This window comes from Agelaius tricolor, unplaced genomic scaffold (assembly GCF_023055355.1).
Source record: "Agelaius tricolor isolate 1412-34295 unplaced genomic scaffold, bAgeTri1.0.p SCAF_41, whole genome shotgun sequence".
NCBI lineage: Eukaryota > Metazoa > Chordata > Aves > Passeriformes > Icteridae > Agelaius > Agelaius tricolor.
Window position 1 is genome coordinate 534,669 of NW_027269301.1, and position 23,209 is coordinate 557,877.

The 23,209-nt window shown below is 50.8% G+C and overlaps 2 protein-coding genes across 3 annotated transcripts; both read right to left on the bottom strand.

Annotated features, from left to right (window-relative positions):
• Positions 1–1,109: 1,109 nt before the first annotated feature.
• Positions 1,110–11,033, bottom strand: LOC139603813 (indoleamine 2,3-dioxygenase 2-like). Of its 2 annotated transcripts, XM_071454767.1 has the most exons (10): positions 10,909–11,033; positions 9,996–10,091; positions 8,569–8,688; positions 8,274–8,392; positions 7,688–7,702; positions 6,795–6,894; positions 6,487–6,604; positions 6,351–6,402; positions 3,699–3,847; positions 1,110–1,653 (listed from the first exon to the last, which is right to left on the bottom strand). In XM_071454767.1, exons 1-10 carry the CDS (start codon positions 11,008–11,010, stop codon positions 1,286–1,288), a joined length of 1,239 nt encoding a protein of 412 aa, XP_071310868.1. In that variant the 5' UTR covers positions 11,011–11,033; the 3' UTR covers positions 1,110–1,285. The 2 variants fall into 2 exon arrangements, with proteins under 2 accessions (XP_071310868.1, XP_071310869.1); XM_071454768.1 differs by lacking the exon at positions 10,909–11,033 and having other exon boundaries at positions 8,569–8,702; positions 9,996–10,813.
• A 1,555-nt stretch (positions 11,034–12,588) lies between these two features.
• LOC139603808 (disintegrin and metalloproteinase domain-containing protein 32-like) lies at positions 12,589–22,956 on the bottom strand. The gene is made up of 18 exons (XM_071454758.1): positions 22,809–22,956; positions 22,599–22,677; positions 22,367–22,443; positions 22,056–22,248; positions 21,788–21,853; positions 21,451–21,522; positions 20,679–20,845; positions 20,271–20,352; positions 19,974–20,110; positions 19,142–19,328; positions 18,123–18,212; positions 17,079–17,277; positions 15,730–15,838; positions 14,323–14,506; positions 13,926–14,006; positions 13,728–13,845; positions 13,063–13,216; positions 12,589–12,874 (listed from the first exon to the last, which is right to left on the bottom strand). Exons 1-18 carry the CDS (start codon positions 22,877–22,879, stop codon positions 12,589–12,591), a joined length of 2,352 nt encoding a protein of 783 aa, XP_071310859.1. The 5' UTR covers positions 22,880–22,956.
• Between the last annotated feature and the right edge of the window lie 253 nt (positions 22,957–23,209).

The window sequence follows — 23,209 nt, forward strand, 5'->3', positions numbered from 1 at the left end:
AGGGACACAGCTCCTCCCTGGGGCCCGGGGGTGATGCGCTGGCATCAGTGCCACAGGAGAACCCTGTGCCCGTGCCAGGGGAGTCTCAGGACTTTAGCTGGTCAGAGTGACCCTGAGATGTGTTAGAAAGTCTCTTTTCCCAGAGTCAGGGCTCTTCATTTCTCGGTCTCAAGGTTGTTTATTGTTTCTTATCTATAAAAGTCTTCTGTCCAGCCGAGGTCCATCCAGCAGGACAGTTCCAGGCACTCTGCCTGCCCCCAGGGCAGTGTTATGTCTTTATACTAAAAACTACCTGTACAATGTTTACAATTCCTTCCCAATACCCATCACCTGTGTTAGACAGTGAGCTTCTACTCTAAACCAATCTAAAAGTGCCAACATCACAGCAGAAGATGGAGGCCAAGAAGAAGAAGAAGATGGAGGCGAAGAAGAAGGAGGAGGAAGAGGAGGAGGAGGACAGGACATGTTCAGATTCTTCCATCTTGGCCCCTGAACCCCCATTCTAAAAACCCCAAAAATCTATTTTTCACCCTGTGATAAATTCACTATCATTCTACTTAAACTGTCGTGGCTTGCAGATCTTCATCTAAGGTTGGTAACTTGCTCCATGGGTCATAATCAAAGCCACAAGCATCTTGGGCTCTGTGCCAGGGTCTCTGAGCCCCCTGGCAGGGGTCTTGGCAGCCCAGGACAGCCAGAGGGATGTCCTGGATTCCAACAGGAGGATGCTGAGCTCACAGCAGCAGCAGCAGCAGCACTGCTCTCTGTCACCAGCCCCGAGCGTGTCCCTCGTGTCCCAGCCTGCACAGGTGGGAAGGTGCTGCTGATGGGAGGTTTTGCATCTTGGCTTGTTGCAGATGGAGCCCCTTGGCCTCCTGCGCCCACTTTGGGCAACCCTCAGGGTGGGTCAGGTGTCACTGACATATTTTCTGAAAAATACCTTTTGCTAGGATTTTCTGCTGAGAGGCTGAGAGGCCTCAGAAATGAAATGTAAGCAATAACTATCTGATGGCTGTGGAATGTGGTCTGGAGATGATTTACCAACAGGTGCATCTTTGATTGGTCTCATGTAGATTGGTCATCAAGTAAAAACAATCACGGTCCAGCTGTGTCGAGGCTCTGAGTCTGTCAGGAGATTTTATTATCATTCTTTGCTAGCCTTCTGATGTCTCCTTTCTCTTTCTTTAGTATAGCATTTTTAATATAATATATACCATAAAATAATAAATCAGCCTTCTGAAGCACAGAGTCAAGGTTCCCATCACACCCACAAACACTGCCACAGTCAGGCCCTTATCACCCCCTCCCTGGTGGTGTCCCTGATGCTCTTCAGGAAGCTGAAGATGTGCGACCCTCCCGTTCCTTTGTCCTCCAGTGCTGACGGCGCCTTTCCCACAGCGGGGCCGGCCCCACTCAGCTCTGCCCGCCTGGCCTTGGCTTTGGCCGCTGCCACGGCGATGTACTTGGTGACAACGGTGATGTGGTAGGACCTGAGCTCTGCCAGCGCCCACACGCAGCGGTTGAAGGCGTCGCGGAGCCGCGCGTCCCCCGAGGAGAGCACGAGGTGCCGCGGGGACCCCGCGCCGCGGATCTGCTCCACGAAGGCTCGGTGTGCCGGGGGCATGTACTCCCTCATCCTGCACAGGAAGCCGGCTGTGAGACACCAGCAAAGGCAGGAGTAAGTTGTGGGTAAGTGGATTAAAAGCCCCGACCCTCTAGGAGAGAAGCTGGCATGGAGCTGTATTGTAAATCAAAGGTGACTCTGAGAAAGGGGAGAGAGAATGATGCATCTGACTCCATCATCAGAATGGTGATGATGGAGTCAGATTCATCATCTGACTTTATATAAATACTATAAATACTATTATACTTTATATAAATACTAGTATTATATATTGTACTATAATATATATAGCATATATATATTATACTATAATATATATTATAGTATAATATATAAAAATTATATATATAGTATAATATATATATCATATATATATTATAGTATAATATATGCTATATATTATACTATAATACTTTATTATACTATAGTATGTACATTGCATCTAAACTGAATCTGCCCTGCACTCACCCTTGCTCACAACTGCCCAGAACTGCTCACACTCTCATTCTCTGGTGACTGTCCCATGACAGTCCCACACACACACACACACACCTGGCCCTGACAGGCCAAGGGAACAAAACATCCTCACTTTGGGTAGCCAATCTCCATATTTCATTCTACTTTAGCACAGCAAGCAAGATCAGAATTGTGTTTTCCTTCTTCTCTGCTTGTCTCACAGCTTCTCTCTGTGCAGAGGGCCTGTGAATACCACAGAGCTGTGGTGCTGACACAGCCTGCACAGCCTCCTCTGTCCTGCCTCCAATTAACTGAGAAAGAAAACCCATATTAGGTCAGTGCTCCATTAGGGTTGGTGCTAACCCTAAAAGGCAGGGTTTAGCCCTGCTCCCAGCCCTTTGGTTTTCTTTTTTGGTTTTTTTTGGGTTTTTTTTTGTTTTTGCTAATTTCTGGTAAATATTTCTGTCGTGGGCTGGACTAAAGTGGAGCTTCATGAAAGGCTTCTCACTGGCAGAATGCCTGCATGCTCTGCTCCCTCATCTCTGGGCCCATAGAGAACCTCAGCAAAAAGCTGACGTGCAAGAAGCCAAATGAGTGCTTTTATGAATTTATCATGGTGAGGAAGCACCTGCCAGAGGCACATTTATAACCTTCCTCCCTGGAACTGGGCAGAGCCTGGTGCCAGCCAGGATGAGATGGGCACATGCCCTCCTGCCTGCCAGAGCTGGCACACTCATGGGAATCACTCTGGCTCATCTCTTCCCTGGCCCCTCATCTGTTTTGAAGAAGAAAAACTGTCACCATCATATTTTCTGAAAACTCCCTTTGCCAGGATTTCTTCTCCTGGGAAGCTGAGAAGCCTCAGAGAAAAATGAAAACCATAATTATCTGATTGATTCTGCTGTGTTTTGCTGCTTTGGAATGTGGTCTGGAGATTGTTTACCCAACAGGTGCATGTTTGATTGATTCAATGTGAATTGTTTTTAATTAATGACCAATCACCATCCAGCTGTGTCAGGACTCTGGAAGCAGTCATGAGTTTTTGTTATTCATTCTTGTTAAGCCTTCTGTCTGTATCCTTTCTCTATTATTTAGTATATAGTATAGCATTCTTTAATATAATATTGTGGTGGTGTTCACAGGGGTCCCAGGATGAGGGAAGAGATGAGAATCTTGACTCTATGTTTCAGAAGGCTGATTTATTATTTTATGATGTATATTATATTTAAAAATTATATATTAAAACTATACTAAAGAATAGAAGAAAGGATTTCATCAGAAGGCTTGAAAGGAATAGAAAGCAATGATAATAAAATCTTGGGACTGCTCACAGCCTCGACACAGGTGGCTGTCATTGGTCATCAAGTAAAAACAATTTCACATGCTGGGTAAACAGTTCTCCAAATCACATTCCAAAGCAGCAAAACGTTGAGAAGCTGAACCTTCCCAACTTTTCAGGGGAAAAGATCCTAACGAAAGGATTGTTCATAAAATATGCCTGCGACATAACATAATACCATAAAATAACAAATTAGCCTTCTAAGAACACGGAGTCACGTTTATCTACTCCCCCCTCATCGGGGTTGCTGCAAATTGGACAGAAAAGCTGGTGGCTCACCACAGTCCTGGCGGTGGCGGATGCCCAGGAGCTCATCGAAGGCGTGCAGGACCGTGCTCTGCGCCGCGCTGCCCCCCGAGAACGCCAGCGCCTCCGGGGACACCCCCTCGTAGATGAGCCCGTGGGCCATGGCAGGGTTGTCCTTCCAGCTGGGCAGGAGACACGGAGTCAGGCAGCAGCCATGGGGCTGGGGACAGGCCCTGTGAGAAGGGACCTTGGGCTGCCAGGATTGAGCAAAACTGTCCTGGCCCAGCCCATGGATCTCCTCCTCCAACACGGCCATGGCAGCCTTCCTCAAACAGGAGATTAACTCAGAAATCAGATTCTGTCCCAAAACAGATTCTGTGCCAAATCAGATTCTGTGCCAAAGCACACAATGAGACCATGGGGGTAAGGAGAAATCCTTCATTTTTTTCTGGGCCCTGTGAGAAGGGACCTTGGGCTGGCAAGATCGAGCAAAACTTCCCTGGCCAATGGATCTCCTTCTCCAATGCAGCCGTGTCAGCTTTCCTCAAAGAGGAGATAAACTTGGAAATCAGATTCTGTGTCAAAGCACACAATGAGGACATGGGGGTAAGGACAAATCCTTAATTTTTTCTGGGCCTTGTGAGAAGGGACCTTGGGCTGGCAAGATTGAGCAAAACTTCCCTGGCCCAGCCCATGGATCTCCTCCTCCATGTCAGCCTTCCTCAAACAGGAGATAAACTTGGAAATCAGATTCTGTGTCAAAGCACACAATGAGGACATGGGGGTAAGGGCAAATCCTTCATTTTTTCTGGGCCTTGTGAGAAGGGAAACTTCCCTGGCCCAGCCCATGGATCTCCTCCTCCATGTCAGCCTTCCTCAAACAGGAGATAAACTCAGAAATCAGATTCAGTGCCAAAGCACACAGTGAGGACATGGGGGTAAGGAGGAATCCTTAATTTTTTCTGGGCCTTTTCCTTAATTTTTTCTGGGCCTTGTGAGAAGGGACCTTGGGCTGCCAGGATTGAGCAAAACTTTCCTGGCCCAGCCCATGGATCTCCTCCTCCAATGTGGCCATGTCAGCCTTCCTCAAACAGGAGATAAACTCAGAAATAATCAGATTCAGTGCCAAATCAGATTCTGTGCCAAAGCACACAGTGAGGCCATGGAGGTAAGGAGAAGTCCTTAATTTTCCTTTGCCAGAAGAGTTCTCTGGGATCTCCACGCCCTGGTGAGCACCCTGTGGCCTGGTGCTGGGACACATTGCCCTGCCTGGCTGCACCTCCTGCTCCAGCTCAGGAAGGTTTCTGCAAGCAGAGAGGGGAGGGGCACTTTTCTGGGCAACACTGGCACTTTACATCAATTCCTTGAATGTCAGGGGCCGTTTGGAGAAGAAGGTAATCACCCAAACACTCCTTTGAGCCCCTGAAGTCTGGATTTTCCTTTGTTCTTGTTACTCAAGGTGATGTCTTTTTTAAAAGCATTTGAAAGAAAAATAGAGGCCAGGCCAGCCTGCTTCTATTTATCCCTGCAGATAACAAGGCAAGGGTGGGATTTCCTCCCTCTGAAGCTGCTGGTCCTGAGCAGGTGGGGAGCCAGCACTGCTGGTGCCTCCCACACACACCCTGGACTCAGTCCCTGTCACCCCCCCTTTTGCTGAAATGAAGAAGTGCTCACACCCAAATGGAGACAGGAGTTGGGATTTCGGGGAGGTAAAGTGCCTGGCACAAAAATATCTGTGGACTTTTAGCAGAATGCACCATTCCATGAGGCTTTGGGTGCTGGCTGCAGTTGGGCTACAGGAACAGATTTTACACAAACTGCAGAGAAAATAGATTCATTATCAAATACCAGAATATTTTTAGTCTTCCCAGGATTGTATTTATAGTAACCTCTACTAGTGGGAAGTTCTTAGAAGCAGAAGGGAATTTAAAAGGCATGTTTTCCCAAGCTGATGACCATCGAGACAAGGTCGGCTTGGATAAAAAATGAGACAAACTTAATCACAATGCACGGAGCTTTTTACTTGGAAATGCTGAGATATGATGGAGAGAAATAAAAATAGACTCCCCCTGAGAAGCCTGGGATCTGGTGTCTGCAGATGCTGCAGCCCCACAGGGGCTGGGGGATGCTGAAGGCTCCATGCTGGGCTCCTGGGCTGTGGTTCTGCCTTGCCCAAACAGCATTTTCAGTATTTGGGGGGGATTTTCTTATTTTTTTTTGAACTGACAGAATTGTAACAGAGCAGCAGCAAAAGGATTGTTACAGATGTTTGCTTAACACGCGGTGGGAAGAGCCTCTGCTCAGCTCTGCAGCTTTGTGTACACAGTGTGGAAGGAAAGAGAAATTCCTCTTCTGTCAGAACTGTTCAGCCAAGAGCAGGGAAGATTCATTTGTGCACAATTCTGGCTCTTGGGGCTGTCAGGGCTGAGCTGAAGCGTGGGATGGAGAGAAGCTGGAGGGAGGCAGAGCCCAGCCCTTGGCCACAGTCCATGCCCAACTGATCCAGTGCCTAGGAGGGACAGGGTCATGATGCTCCAGGGAGAGCAATGCTGGTCCCTACCCTGCCCTGGGGAGCTCCATATCCCACCTGGGCTGCCCCTTCCCTGCACATCCCCAGCTTCCCCCAGCCCTGGGAGCTGCCAGCACAGTGACCCTGAAGGGAAACAGAGAGAAAGATCCACTCACCCAGACAGAAAGATCCTGATCACAGAGTAGAATACTTCTGGATCCACATAGTCTAGGAGGAAGTCAATCAGATCAGATCAGATCAGATCAGAGGTGATGGGCACCTGCAGCACGCACAGGCACCAGCTGCTCTCACCATGCATCCTCCTCAGTGCCTCCCTCATGGCCTCGATGGCCCCTGCCAGCTCCTCCAGGGCTCTGTGCAGGGACTCCTCATCCCCCTGCAGGGTGGCACCGAGGGCCCGGGGGATTGCCTGTGGGAGGAGGAGGGAGAGCACCAGGTCACAAAGGGGGAGGATGTCTGTGCACAGCAGCTCTGGACATTTGCTGCCACCCACGGCAGCCCTGCCCCTTCCCCAGCCTGGGTTCAGGGGCAGGAACACCTTGGGGTGCACCTCAGGCACTGGGCAGTGCAGGTAAGACCCAACACAGGGTGGTACCCACCTTAATGCCAGGCACAGCTGCCTTCTCAACAAGCAGAGTGACAAGGATGAAGCCCCTCAGACTCTCTCCCCCAGGCAGTGAGATGATTGTGTCCAGGTTCCTGCACAAAAGGGCCAAGAACAGGGGTTGGGGGGAGTGGTGGCTCAGGATTTCCTTACACACTGTGGGACCCTGGGAACAAAACCATCCCAGACTCCAGAGCCTCTTATTTGCACCCCATGCAGAGAGGAGCTGGCACAGAGTGAAAGGGGAGTGTGGTATTTGCAGGGTCCCCAGGATGGAGGAGGAATTGAGAATCTGACTCCATGAAGGCTAATTTATTATTATATTATATTATATTATATTATATTATATTATATTATATTATATTATATTATATTATATTATATTATATTATATTACATTATATTATATTACATTATATTACATTACATTACATTACGCTATACTAAAACTATACTAAAGAATACAGAAAGGATACAGACAGAAGGCTTAACAAGATACTAATTAAAAACTCGTGACTCTCCAGAGTCCCAACACAGCTGGACAGTGATTGGTCATTAATTAAAAACAATTCACATGAAACCAATTAAGCATGCACCTCTTGGATAAACAATCTCCAACTACATTCCAAAGCAGCAAAACACAGGAGAAGCAATCAGATCATTATTGTTTTCATTTCTCTCTGAGGCTTCTCAGCTTCCCAGGAGAAGAAATTCTGGCCAAGGGATTTTTCCAGAAAATATTACAGAGATGGGGGAGCAGGACTGCTGTGGTTTAGGGGCCCTCCCCATGGTCTGTGCAGGCAGAGCAGCCCAAGCAGTGCTACAGAGCTGAGCCAATCCAAACAATCACCAACACCGTTAGAAAATAAATGAGCAGTAAGTACTTACTCAATTTCCAGAGGCCTGAAGGCATTGCAATTATGGCCAACAAAATGCACAAGAAAAGGAGAGAGAGAGAGAGAGAGAGAGATTATAAATTGTTCTAGTAACAATTGTTCTAGTAACCTTGGCTCTGCACAGGAGAGCTCTTCATCCACTTTCCCTCTTTTCCTCCCTCTGGGTATGGAGGGAGCTCGGTGACTTTAGCATGGGACTCGTGTGTGCAAAGAGCAAATCTGGGCAGAACTGGGGCAGGGAGGGCTTGGGGGGACCTTGGGATCTGTGCTGGGCACAGAAGGTGTTTTCCATTGCTCTGAGACTGTCTGCTGTGCAAAGTAGACTTAATACCCAGCAGAGGAATGACTTTTCCATTTGATGGAGCTGAAATGGTCCCGTGCTCTGCAGGGAATAGATGCACCCACATCCCCACAGAGCTCCTGTGTCCACAACCACGAGGCTGAGCTCAGCAAAAGTGGGGTTCAAGGGGCTTTGGCAGAACAGGAGCAGTTTGGGAACAGTCTGTCCTGCTGATCACTGATCTGTCCCTGACACCTGCAGGAAGAACCGTGCTTGCCCGCTGGCATTTGCTGTTTACCCGCTGGGGTCCTTCCTCCTCCAGTTGGCCAACACAAAGTCTGCATGGCTGAGGATGGGCGGGAGGCCCAGGGCCTGGGACACCTCCCAGAAGGGGACAGCGAGGTTTCTGGGCAGGACCTGAGTGTCACAAAGCACAGGGGAAGGTGGGCATGTGGTCAGGCTGCAGGAAGGAGGCAGCAGCTCCTGCTGCAGCCACAGGAAAGGGGATTTGCTCCCATGGGGTAGGTGCTAGGGGAGCAGCACCAGCTCCCAGAGCCCAAGGAGCAGGTGAACCTGCTTTACCTTGCCTTTACCTGCACGGTGCCCTCCTCGCCCTCCTGCCAGACGTAGCCCATGGTGATGAAGCTGAGCACCAGGTGTGCCAAGTGCAGCTCCTCACGTCCTCGGAGCTGCTGGGGGCTCAGCTGCGGCATCTGCCAGGGAAACCCTTGGGAGCAAGGAGCAGAGCCAGCAATGCCAAGGCCCCTGTGCTGGAGGGGCTGCCCTGCCATGTTGTAGTGGGGTTTTGTTTTGTAGGTTATTGTTTGATTTGTTGTTTGGGTAGTTTTTTGGGCTTTTTTCCCCCTTGCTTTTGGAGTGACACAGACTTGTCTTTGTTATTCCATTGAGCCAGGAGTTGGTTTATCTCTTTGCTACTTATCTACTTTTCTGCCAAGTTTCAAAACCCCTTCCTCCAACATCCAGCTGTTAACCCCTCCTGTCCCAAGCAGTTTTCCTCCCTTGTATCCCTTGCCCTTGTGTTCCACCCCCAGTTCTCCTGATTAGCTGAACATTGTGTCCTCCCTTGAGACCTGCCCCCTGTATAAGCTGTTGTTTGCCCCCAGCTCATTGCCTGGGAGACTCGGGGAGTGTAACATCAAATAAAGGAACCCAGTGCTGCTGCTGTGGTCTTTTTGTTCCGTGCTGTGCCTCCACTGGCAGCTGGGATTCTGAAGAGGGCGATTGTCACCCCCCTACTGTCACCATGTAGCCAGGACATGCGACACTGCCAGCTGGGGGGAACCCTCCTGCTGCTTCTCTTTATGCCTCCCTTCCCAGCCACTCTGCAGGCTTTGCTCCTGCTGCACTGTTACTGCTTTGTGAGTAAAATCCATGGGGTTTTCCTCTTCCTGGTGCTGGGATGCCCATGGGGCAGCGGATCCCAAAAGGGTCAGGCCTGACTGGGAGCTGGCATCAGGGAGCATGGCTGGGATGAGACATGGCTCTTGTGACACCTAGAGGGGCACGGCTGGGATGAGACACGGCTCCTGTGACACCTAGAGGGGCATGGCTGGGATGAGACACGGCTCCTGTGACACCTAGAGGGGCATGGCTGGGATCAGACACGGTTCCTGTGACACCTAGAGGGGCACGGCTGGGATCAGACATGGCTCTTGTGACACCTAGAGGGGCATGGCTGGGATCAGACATGGCTCTTGTGACACCTAGAGGGGCATGGCTGGGATCAGATATGGCTCCTGTGACACCTAGAGGAGCATGGCTGGGATCAGACATGGCTCTTGTGACACCTAGAGGAGCCCTGCTCCAGCCCTTGCTGCCTGCTGAGCACTCGGATCTGCTGCAGGAGCTATTCCTGTGCCAAAGTTAGGACTTTGCTGTCACCTGGTGTCAGCCCTGGCTCAGCACACACCTGGGCTGCTTTGGCAGGTTTTACAGATGCTGCTGTGTCAGAGCAAGGTTTCAGAGAGCTCTTCTGGGGGCAGGAAGGAGAAGGCCATACCTGGTGCACGCGTGAGCGGAGCTGACGGCTCGTGATCAGCTGGGGCAGCTCATGGGCAATGTCCATCCAGGGGCTGTAGGCTGCTGGCAGCTCTGTCTTGGTGGAGAGAGGCAAAGGGAGGGCTGTGAAGGTGCCCAGGCTCCCAGCTGTTAAAGTAGCTTTTTTGAGTTATGTTTAATAAGTTTTCGGAGGCTTATAACACACTTAAAATAACTTAGCTACTTTTAAAGGCATAAAAATTAACAAAATAGCTTTTGGTACAGTGTTAAAAATAAAAAAGTTTTATAAAAAGCAAAATAACAAACAAAAAAAACTAAGATGTTAAACGTTTTTGTTTTTAGTAAAATACTTTATAAAAGTGATTAATTTATTTGGGTTTTTTTAAAATTAATTACTTAGGCAAAACTTTTTAGCTTCTGTCCAATTAGCTATCCTTAAGTTTAAAGCTAAATCTCTTAAAACAATAAAATAAAATAAAATAAAATAAAATAAAATAAAATAAAATAAAATAAAATAAAATAAAATAAAATAAAATCTTCTAAGCTTCTTTCCTTTTTTAAAAAAAACCAAAAAATAGTTTTGTCACTCCATCAACAAGAAACACATTCCTACAAGTGATAAATAGCCCCACTTTGGGCACAGGACACCTGTGCTACCTAAATTCTGTAGAGCCAAGGCCAGTCAGAGCTCCTTCACCTCTCCTCTGTGCTGCTTGCTGCAGCTGCTTGCATCATTTTCAAGGGTAGAGGTTTGTCCTGTGAAACTCCCTGTGCCAGAATAGCACCTGCCTTCCTCATAGCTCTTTGGAAAGCGCCACAGCAAAATGCTAAACCAAAGCTCCCCCACCAGAAAGCTGCTCACCAACCCCTCTATTTCCTGTGCATGCAGACGGGGAGGCACAGCCAGCTCCTACCAGAGGCTCGGGAAGCAGGAAGCCAAACTCCTCGGAGATGTGGAAGCTGCTCAGTGCCAGGGGCAGCAGCGGGGGCTCCTCGGTGTCAGCGCTGCCCTCCATGGCTGGCCCTGCCTGCCAGGGCTGCTCTGGCCTGGCCACCCCGCTGGCAGAATGTGCTGAGCCAGCACCTTGGCCTGGGGGGGCCAGCCTGGCTGCCCAATGGCCAGAGGGTCTGAGCAAACACGGCTAAAGGTTGCTGATAAGGCTTTGTCTGCAGCAAACACCACAATCTGCGTCCCCTCCAGAACAGAAAGCCTCACCTCCTTCTGAGAATGAAAATCCATTATAAACTTCAAAATCCCCATCAGCCTCAAAACAGACTTCTACTCCCTTACCTTCCTCCTCATTGCACTGTTCCTATCATGATCTATCCTACAATTTGCAACATGATATGTGGCCTCAGAGCCCTGCATTAAACTCTGTCCCCGTGGATGGGAAAGCCTTGGGTCACCTGTCTGTGGGGAGCAGGGGCTGTGAGCTGACTCCTCCCAAAGGGCTGCCAGGCTCCTGTGGGCTGGGAGGCACTCTCAGAATATCTGCTGCTCAGAGGGACTCTGAGATATGAACAAGTCTCCTTTTCCCAGCCCAGCACATGAAGGAGGAGTCAGGATTCCTATGTTCTCATTCTCAAGGTTATTTATTATTTCTTATGTATAACATTCTTTCTCTGACCTGCTGAGTTCTGTCTGGCAGGTTGGGTTGAGGCACACTGACTGCCTTCAGGATGGTGTTAACTTTTTATACTAAAAACTACATGTGCATTATTTACAATACCTTCCCAATACCTGTCACAGACATGTTTTATGAAAAATGCTTTCCCCATGCTGCTGGGGTCACTGGGGCTGCCAGTGGGGTCCTAGCAGGATTCTCTGGGCAGGGCCTTCCCAAACAGCAGCTTCCTGGGGGAAAATCAGCCCTGAGAATGCTGCCTGTGCAGGCAGGGGCTGGGGCTGGAGGCACTGGGAGTGCAGGGGAAGGGAAGGGCCAGGGTACAACAGCAGGACTGACACCCCTGTGGGGTGCAGGGCCAAGGACAGGGGTACAAACAGCAGGACTGACATCCCTGTGGGGTGCAGGGCCAAGGACAGGGGTACAAACAGCAGGACTGACACCCCTGTGGGGTGCAGGTGCAAGGACAGGGGTACAAACAGCAGGACTGACATCCCTGTGGGGTGCAGGTGCAAGGACAGGGGTACAAACAGCAGGAATGACACCCCTGTGGGGTGCAGGTCCGAGGGCACTGCAGGAAACATTGACTTCACATACAAAACAGAGGTGACACCCTCACTCACAGTCAGCACCAGGGCCACCACACGAGGCAGTGGCCTCCCCTGGTCCCCAGCTCTGAGGAGGGGGGCCATGAGCCACACACATCCACAGTCACACAGGAGAGGGTCACTTCAGAGGCAGCCCCAGTGCCCGAGCCAGCACTGCTGAACAGCCCCCAGCATCAGGCAGCTTCACACAGACGGGCAAATCCCAACCACCACTGGGTGCCCACAGAGAAAAGGGGACAATCTCAGCAGCTGTGGCCTCTAGGCCCCGAGAGAGGGTTAAATCTGATAAAAAAACATAAACTATGTAAACATAAAACCACGGGGCACTGGCCATGACTCCAGCTTTGCCCAACACCTTTAATTAGTGCCCGTGGTGCTGCCCCAGCGCTGGCTCTGCTGGTGGGTCCGTGTCTGTCTTCATCTCCAGCTCTGGCTCCAGCTCTACATCTGTCTGCAGCTCCGGGGCCAGCTCTGGCTCCTGTACCTCCAGGTCTGGCTCCCATTTTAGCTCCAGGTCTGGCTCCCGGTTTAGGTCGAGGTCTGGCTCCCATTTTAGCTCAAGGCCTGGGTCCCGTTTTACCTCCTGCTCTGGCTCCAGGTTTCGCTCCAGGTCTGGCTCCAGCTCCCTGCCCGTGTCCCGGCTGCTGCTGTGGGGGACCTGCAGTGGGGCCTTGGCCCTGCCTTGGCTCAGGGATGCCTCAGCCTGAGGTCACCTCTGCCCAAGGGCCAGGCCGGGCAGTGTCCTCATGTCCCCATGGGAGTCACCCTACCCCTCCCCTCTGCAGGGATGCCCTCGGCCCTCTGGCCCACCCTGCAGCCGTGGGGCCCCACTCACCCCTCGGTGCCCGGTGCCCGCTCCCCATGGCACTGGCCAGGCACCTGCTGCCGCCACAGGCCGAGCCCCAGGGCCGCCGTCAGGAACAGCAGGACGAGGCTGGAGCCCAGCACCAGCCAGGCCATCTCACCGTCCTCCAGTGCTCGCTGCAGGCCTGGTGGGAGATGGGGTGTGAGACGGCTGAGGGCATCCCTGTCAGCCCTGCACAGGCACTGCCAGCCCTGCCAGGCACAGGCACTGCCAGCCCAGATGGGCACTGCCAACCCAGCCTGTCCAGCCAGACGGACACAGCCCCTGGCAGCCCAGATGGGCACTGCCAGCCCAGCCTGTCCAGCCCTGCCAGGCACAGCCCCTGCCAGCCCAGATGGGCACTGCCAACCCAGCCTGTCCAGCCCAGATGGGCACTGCCAACCCAGCCTGTCCAGCCAGACGGGCACAGCCCCTGAGCCCCTGCCAGCCCAGATGGGCACTGCCAGCCCAGCTGGGCACAGCCCCTGCCAGCCCAGCCTGTCCAGCCCAGCTGGGCACAGCCCCTTCCAGCCCAGATGGGCACTGCCAGCCCAGCCTGTCCAGCCCAGCTGGGCACTGCCAGCCCAGCCTGTCCAGCCCAGCTGAGCACAGCCCCTGCCAGCCCTGCCCACGCCATCCCTCGGGTGCCCACTCACCTCCCTCTGTGAACTGCAGCCCGCTGTCCCAGCTGCCCCCCCGGCGTGACCCCCTCCACTGGCAGTCGGGGGGCTGCCAGCCCATGTTGCAGTGGCAGTTGCCCTTGTTGTTGCACACCTGCAGGGCCAGGGAGGGGTACAGGTGTGCAGGGGGCTGGTGCAGCCTGCCCTCCCCAGCCCAGCACCCCTGGGACTCACGCCGTGGCCGTGGCACTTTGTTTTGCTGTCACAGATGGGTCCCAGCACCGACAGTGGGTGGCATGTGTTGTTCATACACACCTGGGAAAAACCATGGCAGCTCCAGCCCAGCACTGTCCCACCCATACAGCGCTCAGCATATCAGGCTATGGCCCAAAGGGAAATGAAAACACACTATTTAAAAAAAAAAAAAAAAGAAGCCACAGTTCTGCCCTGAGGCCAGGTCATTTTAGTGCTCACACCCTGCCAAACCCAAACCTTGAATGCAATATTTACAAGTTTTTACAGTGTTTTTAAATATCAAGCACACTGCTGCAAGCAACGAGTGTTTCTATGATCTTGTTAATATTCACAGTTTCTATTTGTCATTCCAGGTGATTACAGAATATTTCCTTACCCTTCCAGAGCCACACTTTGTCCCTGGAGCAACCAGAAGGGGATCCAGCCATCTGGACACGTTCAGGTAGTTCAGAGACACACAGATATGATGCTTCACCCGGGCGTACATCACAGCAGTGGCAGGGGCTAAGAAGGGCTTGTGGGATGGGTATGTGCAGATTAACTTCCCACACCTGAGGTCCCTGGAAAGCAAATTTGCACAGGATGTGTATCAAACATACACAGACATGTGGGTCTGATCTTCAGCACAGGCTACAGCCAACATCTGAGGTCACCATTTGTGGTATTTGCAGGACGAAGTCAGAGGTGAGTGAATCTGACTCCATGTTCTTAGAAGGCTAATTTATTAATTTATTATATTATTAGTTTATTATTTTAATAATTTATTTATTTTTTATCAATTAATTGGCTATTTTATTATACCATTTTATTATATTATTTTCATCACATTATTATTAATGTACTATTTATATATTTATATATTATTTTATATTATTATAATAATTTTATTATTATATTATATATTATCATTTTATTATAGAATTATATTATTATTTATATATTACTTTATTTATATTATTTATTATATTATATTAATATATTATATTATTATATTAATTCATTATATTATTTTTATTTTATTATTATTTTATTATATTATTTACTATAGCATTAAAGAATGCTATACTAAAACTCTACTAAAGAATACAGAAAGGATACGGAGAGAAGGCTTCACAAGAATGATCATGAAAAACTCATGACTGACCCCTCAGAGTCCAACACAGCTGATGGTGATTGGTCATTAAGTAAAAACAATTCACATGAAACCAATGAAACAATCACCTGTTGGATAAACAATCTCCAAACACATTCCAAAACAGCAAAACATGGGAGAAGCAATGAGATAATATTGTTTTCCTTTTTCTCTGAGGCTTCTCAGCTTCCCAGGAGAAAATCCTGGGCAAAGAGGATTTTTCAGAAAACATGACAGTGACACTGGTGTTATAGATCTTATTGCAAGCACCCATCTTTTCTGGGTGGGTTTGAGGGTTTTTTTCACAGCTAGTACACAACTGGAACCACCAGAATGCATTTTCCCTGTGATTCAGACCTTCATTAGCTACAGGATCAATGCTTAAATGCCACACTGGCTCCACACCAACCAGAAATAAAAAGAAGTCTCAATTCTGACCAATATCACGTGAAATAGCAGAGTTCCAAACATGCCTTTACACAGACACAAGAATTGCAGTAATTGCAACAATCTGTCCCTGTCACTTGCTGGATGTAGCACAGCTTGGAAGTGTTTCCTAAACTAATTCTCAAGGTGGGTAAGTGCAGATGGATTTAGAGATGGAAGAATTTGGTGGATTTCGGCAGAGGCAGCGCCCCCTGGCCCGCCTACCTCCAAACACAGAGCCGGTAGCTGCGGTCGGGCTTGAAGCCGCAGTGCCCAAACCTGTCCCGCTGCCCGTTGATCTCCTCGTAGCACAACACGGGAGCGTTCCTGGAGTCTGCAAGTGCAGCAAGAACGTTTGTTACTCTAATAGATGATGTGTGTAAATTCCTGCTGAGTAATCCCACCGAATGAAAGTCCTGGCGTGCCAAAGGAGGGCTCCAGGAAATTCCCTGTGATGAGATTACAGCGATACGCACCAACATCCTAGCATGAATATTCATCTCCAGAAGTGTTGATTCCAGATGATTATTCATGTGACCAAAGACCAGCAATATGTATTCAATATGCATCATCGATAAGATAAATATGTGCTTCCTAGCCTGAATATTCGTCTCCAGAAATGTTGATTTTAGAGGATTATTCATCTGACCAAACCCCAGCAATATGTATTCAATATGCACCATTGATAAGATAAATATGTGTCTCCTAGCCTGAATGTTCATCTCCAGAAATGTTGATTTTAGAGGATTATTCATCTGACCAAATGCAATATGCATTTGATATGCATCATCAAGAAGATAAATATGTGTCTCCTAGAATGTATATTGCAGGAGATTTTCTAACAAAGTGAATTGTTTGCCATTTTCAGGAAACTCTCAGCAAGAGCAGCAGCAAGAAAGGAAAAACTACAGAAATATGCTAAAAAGATAAAATCAACAGTAAGAAAGCAGCAAGAAACCCTTCCCAGCAACCCTCAGGAGTTTGGAAATGTATAAAAAAGACTTTGTGAGAGCTGTCTCTCCATGATGCACAGAGGAGTGGAGCCCTAGTGGCCCCCCCATCTCACCTGATGCTGTTAGCCTGGTTCAGCACTGATCTGATCTTTCCTTGTGGCCTTTTATCTGACTGTATTTTAATTATTGAATAAATTTTCCTTATTAATCAAATTAGCTAATTCATTTATAACAGTACCATTAAAAGGAACACAAAGGGAACATATTCTGGTATCTAACAACTTCATTTTTCACTATTTAATTAGAGAAAACACACCTATCCCTGCCCAAACCCTCAGCAGTCCTGAACCTCAGGAATCAGCAGGGGAAGTTCTCTAATTGAGTTTGCCCACAGAAAATAACTACGGAAAGAACAAAAAGCAAATTATCTGTGAAGCACTGGGGGGCTGGGACTCTGTGCTTCCAACCAGAGCTAGAAACGCTTTCCTAGAGCTGTGCCTTCTCTCCAGGTGCCCCACTGTGCCGAGCTTGGTGCATTGAGGAGCACAGGTACGTGATGCTGCGCTGTTGCGGCCACCCCTGCCCCTGAGCAGTGCCAGTGCCACCAGCCCAGCCTGTTACCTGTCCCGTAGAGCCTCCTGCACTGCAGGTCCGGGGACTGGCAGCGTCCCTGGTAGCAGTAGCCGGTGCCACGCCCGCACTCCTGCCCGTCCTGCACGTACACATCGGGCGGGCAGGAGGCGGAGGAGCCGCTGCAGAACTCGGGCAGGTCACACTGGGCATCGGCGGCCGGGCGGCACAGCGAGTTCCTCCACTTGAACTGGGGAGAAGGAGGGGCTCTGCAGCCTCCCATGTCTGCCAGCCTGAGCAGGAGGAGCCCTGCAGCCCCCCAGCCTGAGCAGGAGGAACTCTGCAGCCTCCCTGACCTGCCAGCCTGAACAGGAGGGGCTCTGCAGCCCCCCATGTACCCAGCCTGAACAGGAGGGGCTCTGCAGCCTCCCATGCTTGCCAGCCTGAACAGAAGGGGCCCTGCAGCCCCCGAGCCTGAGCAGCAGGAGCTCTGCAGCCCCCCATGTCCCAGCCTGAGCAGCAGGAGCTCTGCAGCCTCCCAGCCTGAGCAAGAGGGGCTCTGCAGCCCCCCAGCCTGAGCAGGAGGAGCTCTGCAGCCCCCCATGTCTGCCAGCCTGAACAGGAGGGGCTCTGCAGCCTCCCAGCCTGAGCAGCAGGAGCCCTGCAGCCTCCCTGACCTGCCAGCCTGAGCAGCAGGAGCTCTGCAGCCTCCCATGTTTGCCAGCCTGAGCAGGAGGAGCCCTGCAGCCCCCCAGCCTGAGCAGGAAGAGCTCTGCAGCCTCCCACCCTGAACAGGAGGGGCTCTGCAGCCTCCCTGACCTCCCAGCTTGAGCCCACACAGCCCCGTCTGCCCCCGGCCTCAGGGTCCCTCCCCCTTGAGGTGCTCAGGTGTGACAGGTGTGTGACACTGCCTGGGACAGTCCCCAGGTAATATTCCCCCCCCAGGGGATCCCAAGACCTGAGCCAGGAAGCCCAGCCCCAGGAACCTTCCCCACTGCACAGCAGGAAGTTTGGCTCTATCCCTCAAGCATGGGAATATGCCATGTGTCCAAAAATAAACAATGATTTTGTTATAATTATAAAAATCTGCCTTACCTGACAATTTCTACAACATAATCCAGAGGCACATTTTGCTCTTGGCCTGAGTCTACATCTTGGAGTGCAACACCTGTCCTTCAGGCATTCCTGTGGACACATGGCAAACCCACGTTATTTTATTTTGTTGTCACACCCCGAGCTTCTCCTCCTCCTCTCCCCATATTACTTGGGCAATATCCAGCAGAACAAACAGGCAAAGCTGCCACACAGAAACAATCCCCAACCCAACACAGCCCTCCCTGGGCTGCTTCCCATGCAGGAATCCATAAAATCAGAAAGGTTTGGGAAAGCTGCAAAAGGCCTCAGAGAGAGCAGAACTGTGATTAGAGCTGAGCAGCAGCCAGGAGATTGGTCAGCAGAAAAATTATTTAAAAAGTAGAAAAGCAAGGACAAATAGAACAATGGTCTGTGTATTAATGCTTGGCTAGAATAACTCCTTAAGCTGCAGAAAAGTTTATCTAGAGAGATATTAGGGAGTTCTAAGCTTAATAATGGAGCTCTGTGCATTGTGTTTGAAGGCTTACAAGCAGGTATTGTATTCAAAATAAGCAAGGTATTGTGCTTATAGTGGTTGGATAGAACTACTGTCAATGTGCTTTTGCTTTGTGTGATTGGTCAAAAATCTTTTAAAGTGAGTTGTAACATTAAGTTCTTGGTCTGCTGCCTGGGATGTGAGCTGCTGGCATCTCCCCATTGTCATAACCATGGAATGAGGCTGATGCTGGAAAATCAAACAGCTCAAGGCACGTTCCCAGCAGTCCTGTCCTGTTGGTGATTTGTACACAGCCCCTGGCTGGCAATACCCTGCTGCACTGGGGCTCCTGATCCCAAGGCTTGGTGACTCCACAGGCACTGGGAGCACAAAGACAGAGCTGAGCCCCCCAGGGCTGAGCCCCCCAGGGCTGAACCCACCAGGGCTGAACCCACCAGGGCTGTGCCCCCAGGGCTGTGCCCACCTGGGCTGAGCCCCCCAGGGCTGTGCCCCCCAGGGCTGTGCCCACCTGGGCTGTGCCCACCTGGGCTGTGCCACAGTCGCACTGCTCGCCCGGCTCCACCACGCGGTTGCCGCAGACGGCGCCGCTCTGCCGGGACTGGCGGCTCAGCCTGGGGCTGCCAAAAAGGCAATCCCCTCTGCCCTGCTTCAGGAAGCTCTCAAAGTCCCTGATGCTGCAGTTGCTGAAGGCTTTTGACCCACTGAGATGTCTAAAATAAAGCAGTGATCAGGTTATACATTACACAAAGCAATTATCAGTTTATACTTTACACATTGACCGCCCCTCTCTCTCTCCAAAGCTCTGTGCAAGTCAAGGGCTCACCCAGACACTGACAGCCCCCCAGGGTCTATTAATTCACCTGATCTACAGCTCATTGTTAACAGAGATTGAAAAACATCCTGGAGTACCTTCATTTTAGAGAGCAAAGGTCTCTTCTCTTCATTTTAGAGAGCAAAGGTCAAATTAAGCGCTAAATTGCTATTTAATTAATTCTTTTTTTCTTCTTAGAGGAATAAAAGCAGGGATTTCTTCACTGAAATAATGGTATTGAAATAACTGAAATAACTGGTATTCAGGCATTGGAATTGCTGCTCAGGGAGGTGATGGAGTTCCCATCCCTGGAGGAGTTCAAGAAATGACTGACATAGCACTCAGTGCTCTGGTCCAGCTGACAAGGTGGTCATTGGTCAAAGGTTGGACTCCATGGTCCTGAAGGCCTTTTCCAGCCTGAGTGATTCCATTTTTGCAGTGGAATGACAGTGGTGGAGGACACCTCTGACGAGGGGACACCACGCAGCCACCCCTGTCCCCCCCTTCCCGTGCCCCAGCCCTGCAGCCCCTCAGGCAAACTCACAGCGCCGCAGGGCTCATGGTGCACACTCGTCCAGGGCAGCTGCAGCCTCGGGGGCTGTCGGGGCTCATGCCCAGGCTCTGGCCCAGCACCTGGGCCAGCAGCACTGACAAGGCCTCCAGGGTGACGTTCCCGTGGTACTGCAGGGAGGAGAGAGGGGAGCAGCCAGAGCTGAGCACTCCTTGCAGAGATCCAGATCCTCCCATGTGCTCCATCCACCCCTGCTCCTGCTGCTGCCCAGGCTGAGCTCGCAGCCATGTGGGCGGCTGAGGGACAGGCACAGGACAGGGGGGACCATACCAGGGCCACCGTGGCAGCAGCATCTCTCTGACATGCTTTTCCTGGAGCTGCTGCACCCACGAGGGCTCCTTGGTGCCTGTACCTGGAACAGAGGGGGGGTCACTGCTGTGGTCAGGGGGTGGATGCTGGCTCTGTACAGCCCAAGTCCCCTTGGTGTCCCTGTTTGCTGTCCCCAGGGGAGCTGGGGCAGGGTCTGGTGCCTGGTGCTGGCAGGGACTGGGGGGGTGACAAGGGATGACAGCACCATTGCAGCTGCTGCATCGCTAGGAGGAATGGCTTGGAAGAAATACTTGAAGGATTTAGGAAATATGGATTTTTTAAAAAGCATTTTTTGTCAAAGTTTCGACTTACATTGGTTTGACTGATTGCTACCATGTAATCTTTAACACTAATGAACCTTTATCTTACCCTAAAAGAGAAGCAATGTTGTGTGCCTGTGTCTCCAGAGACAACTGTTTCCACTGTAAAAATCGCTGTAGAAGGTCATTTGTGTCCCCTGCTGTTGATATTTTATCCCCCTCTGCCCACAGCTCCAGGGAGGACAGCACAATGGTGACATTAAGGGGATTAAACATCTGAAAGAATAAGAGAGGAAATCTGTTCTCACACCTTCCCTTCATGCAGTCATCACTCTGCACACAGTAAACACAGGGGAAAAGTAAATTGCTGCTGTCAGTGCCTCAATGGCATCTGTAGCCAAAAAGAATGAACACACCTAAAGAACAAAGAGGCCTGAGCCAAACTCCAATAACTTCATAAGTGTTAGGGGTTTGGGGAATAACTTCTCATTACACAAGTGAAGCATAAGACCAGCAGTGGAGTAAAGAACAGGATTGGAAGTTGGTTACAAGCACCTGAGAGCAAGCAGGTGAATTGGATCAGTGAGATCAGGGGACAGGGAAGCAACCCAGGAGTCCTCAAAATGCAGGGTTTGGCTGCCCTGAGGCAAACTGCCTGTTTTTCTGTACCTCTGCACAGGACATGGCCATCACACAGGGAAAGATGTTCTTTTGTGGCAGACTGACATGTCCAGAGGAAAAACCTTCCCAGGAAACATGGAATTTTTTACATAACATCCTCCTAAACCTAAAAGCAGCTAGAAAAGAGGTGGCCACTGCTAACATCAACATCCCCCTCATCCCCCATCTCACTGCAGTACAAACCAGACTTAAGAACTCACATTGTTGATTAAACTGAAGGCCTGGATTATGTTCTGTGTCGCAGCATTCGGGTCTGATCCCATATAGTTGTACTGAAAAACAACCCAAGGGGACACAAAGGCAGACAAGGTGCTTACCAGGGTGAAGCATGTCAGTGTTGGAGCACTGAAATGATTCCCAACACTGAGCCACGGAGACACGAGCTACAAACTCACGTTCCTTATTTCCTACAAAATCCATGGCACGTGTAATTTTGAAAACAGAAAATAAATCCACGTAAAAGCTGGGGAATGTTACCATTCCCATGCTCACAGAAGTCAGGCAAAGAAAAGGGAAAAGTGGCTGGCATGGACTTACCAAAGCCTTGTCCAAAACCACGTACACTGTGAGGTATTTGGGAGATTGTGCAGCGGCCGGGAGGGGCTAAAAGAGAAAATGGGCTTCAAAGTACAGATTCTGCATTCTCTGGTCACCTCAGAGAATGCTGAGGTGCTGCTGGCTGTGCTTCTTCAAAGCTGGTGTCCAAGTGTCTGGCCAAAGACAGACAGGAGACCTTCCAGCAGAATCAGCTCCCTGCTCACAGGGCAGGGACAGCAGCAGCATGGGGAGAACAGGCACCGCTCACCTCATCATCCCTGGGGGCCTTGTCCAGCAGGTCCCAGGCTGCCAGCCCACCCTGCCCTGCCTCAGGGGGGCTGTGGGCAGGGGGGGCTGCTGCCACCTGCTCCTCACCCACTCGGTACAGCACGTGCTGGAAGGCAGGGGAGTAGCCCAGGGGCTGGATCCCGTAGCTCACGTTCTCAAACTGCAGCAAACCCCTGCCAGGGCACCAGCACTGCCCACTTGCCCCTGGGCACTGGCACAGCTGTGCCAGCTGTGTGTTCTGCAGGCCAGGCTGCCAGGGAGGGCAGCACAGGGATGGGGCTGGTGCTTTACCTGAGCCCTGAGCAGGTGTTGAGGGTCACTGCTGAGCTGGGGAAGCCATCGATGTAGCCCCGGTAGTGGCAGCCTCCCTGTGACATGACAGAGGACAGGGAGCCCTTCCATGGCTGGGCAAGCCATCCCCTTACCCACCACCCCAGCTGGAGCAGCTGCCCTGGGCAGAGACAAACAAACCCCAAGCACAGCCCAACATGGACAAACACAGCCCAAAGCAAGGCCAGGTTACCTCAGCGTGGGCAGAATCAGAGTGCAAAGATCCCTGCTCGCTGGCCACGTAAGTCTGGAAATCATCAGATAAAAAGGCACTGCAAGAGAGAGGCACAAAGTGAGGTACTTACAGCAGCATCCATCATCACCCAGAGCTTCTCAAGCTTCTTGCAGCCACCAGGGAGCAGGGCAGGCACTGGCAGCCAGGGCAGTGGCAGGGCCAACTCACTGCTGCTGCAGGTGGATGGTGTAAGGCTTCCCCTCGATCCTCAGGGTGTAGGACACTGCCTCCTTGTGCATGCAGAAAAGCAGAGAAGGGGAGAAATGGGAACAGGGAGTTGGGAATAGCACAATCCAAGGCCTGCTGTGAACAGCAAAGGGGGAGCACAGCGTGGCTGCAGCCATCGTGGTGCTGGCAGTGCCACTGTTACAGCTGCCACCACATCTGTGCCCCCCCAACCCTTTTGTTCAGCTGAACCCTCCCTTCCCCCAGCCTCTGTTACAGCTGCCACCACCTCTGCACTGCCCCTGCCCTCCTCTTTAGCTGAACCCTCCTTCCCCCAGGCTCCCAGAGCCCCCCAGCACCGTGCCTGCTTCAGCCCCTCCTCTCCTTTTGTGCTGGCCCCCAGC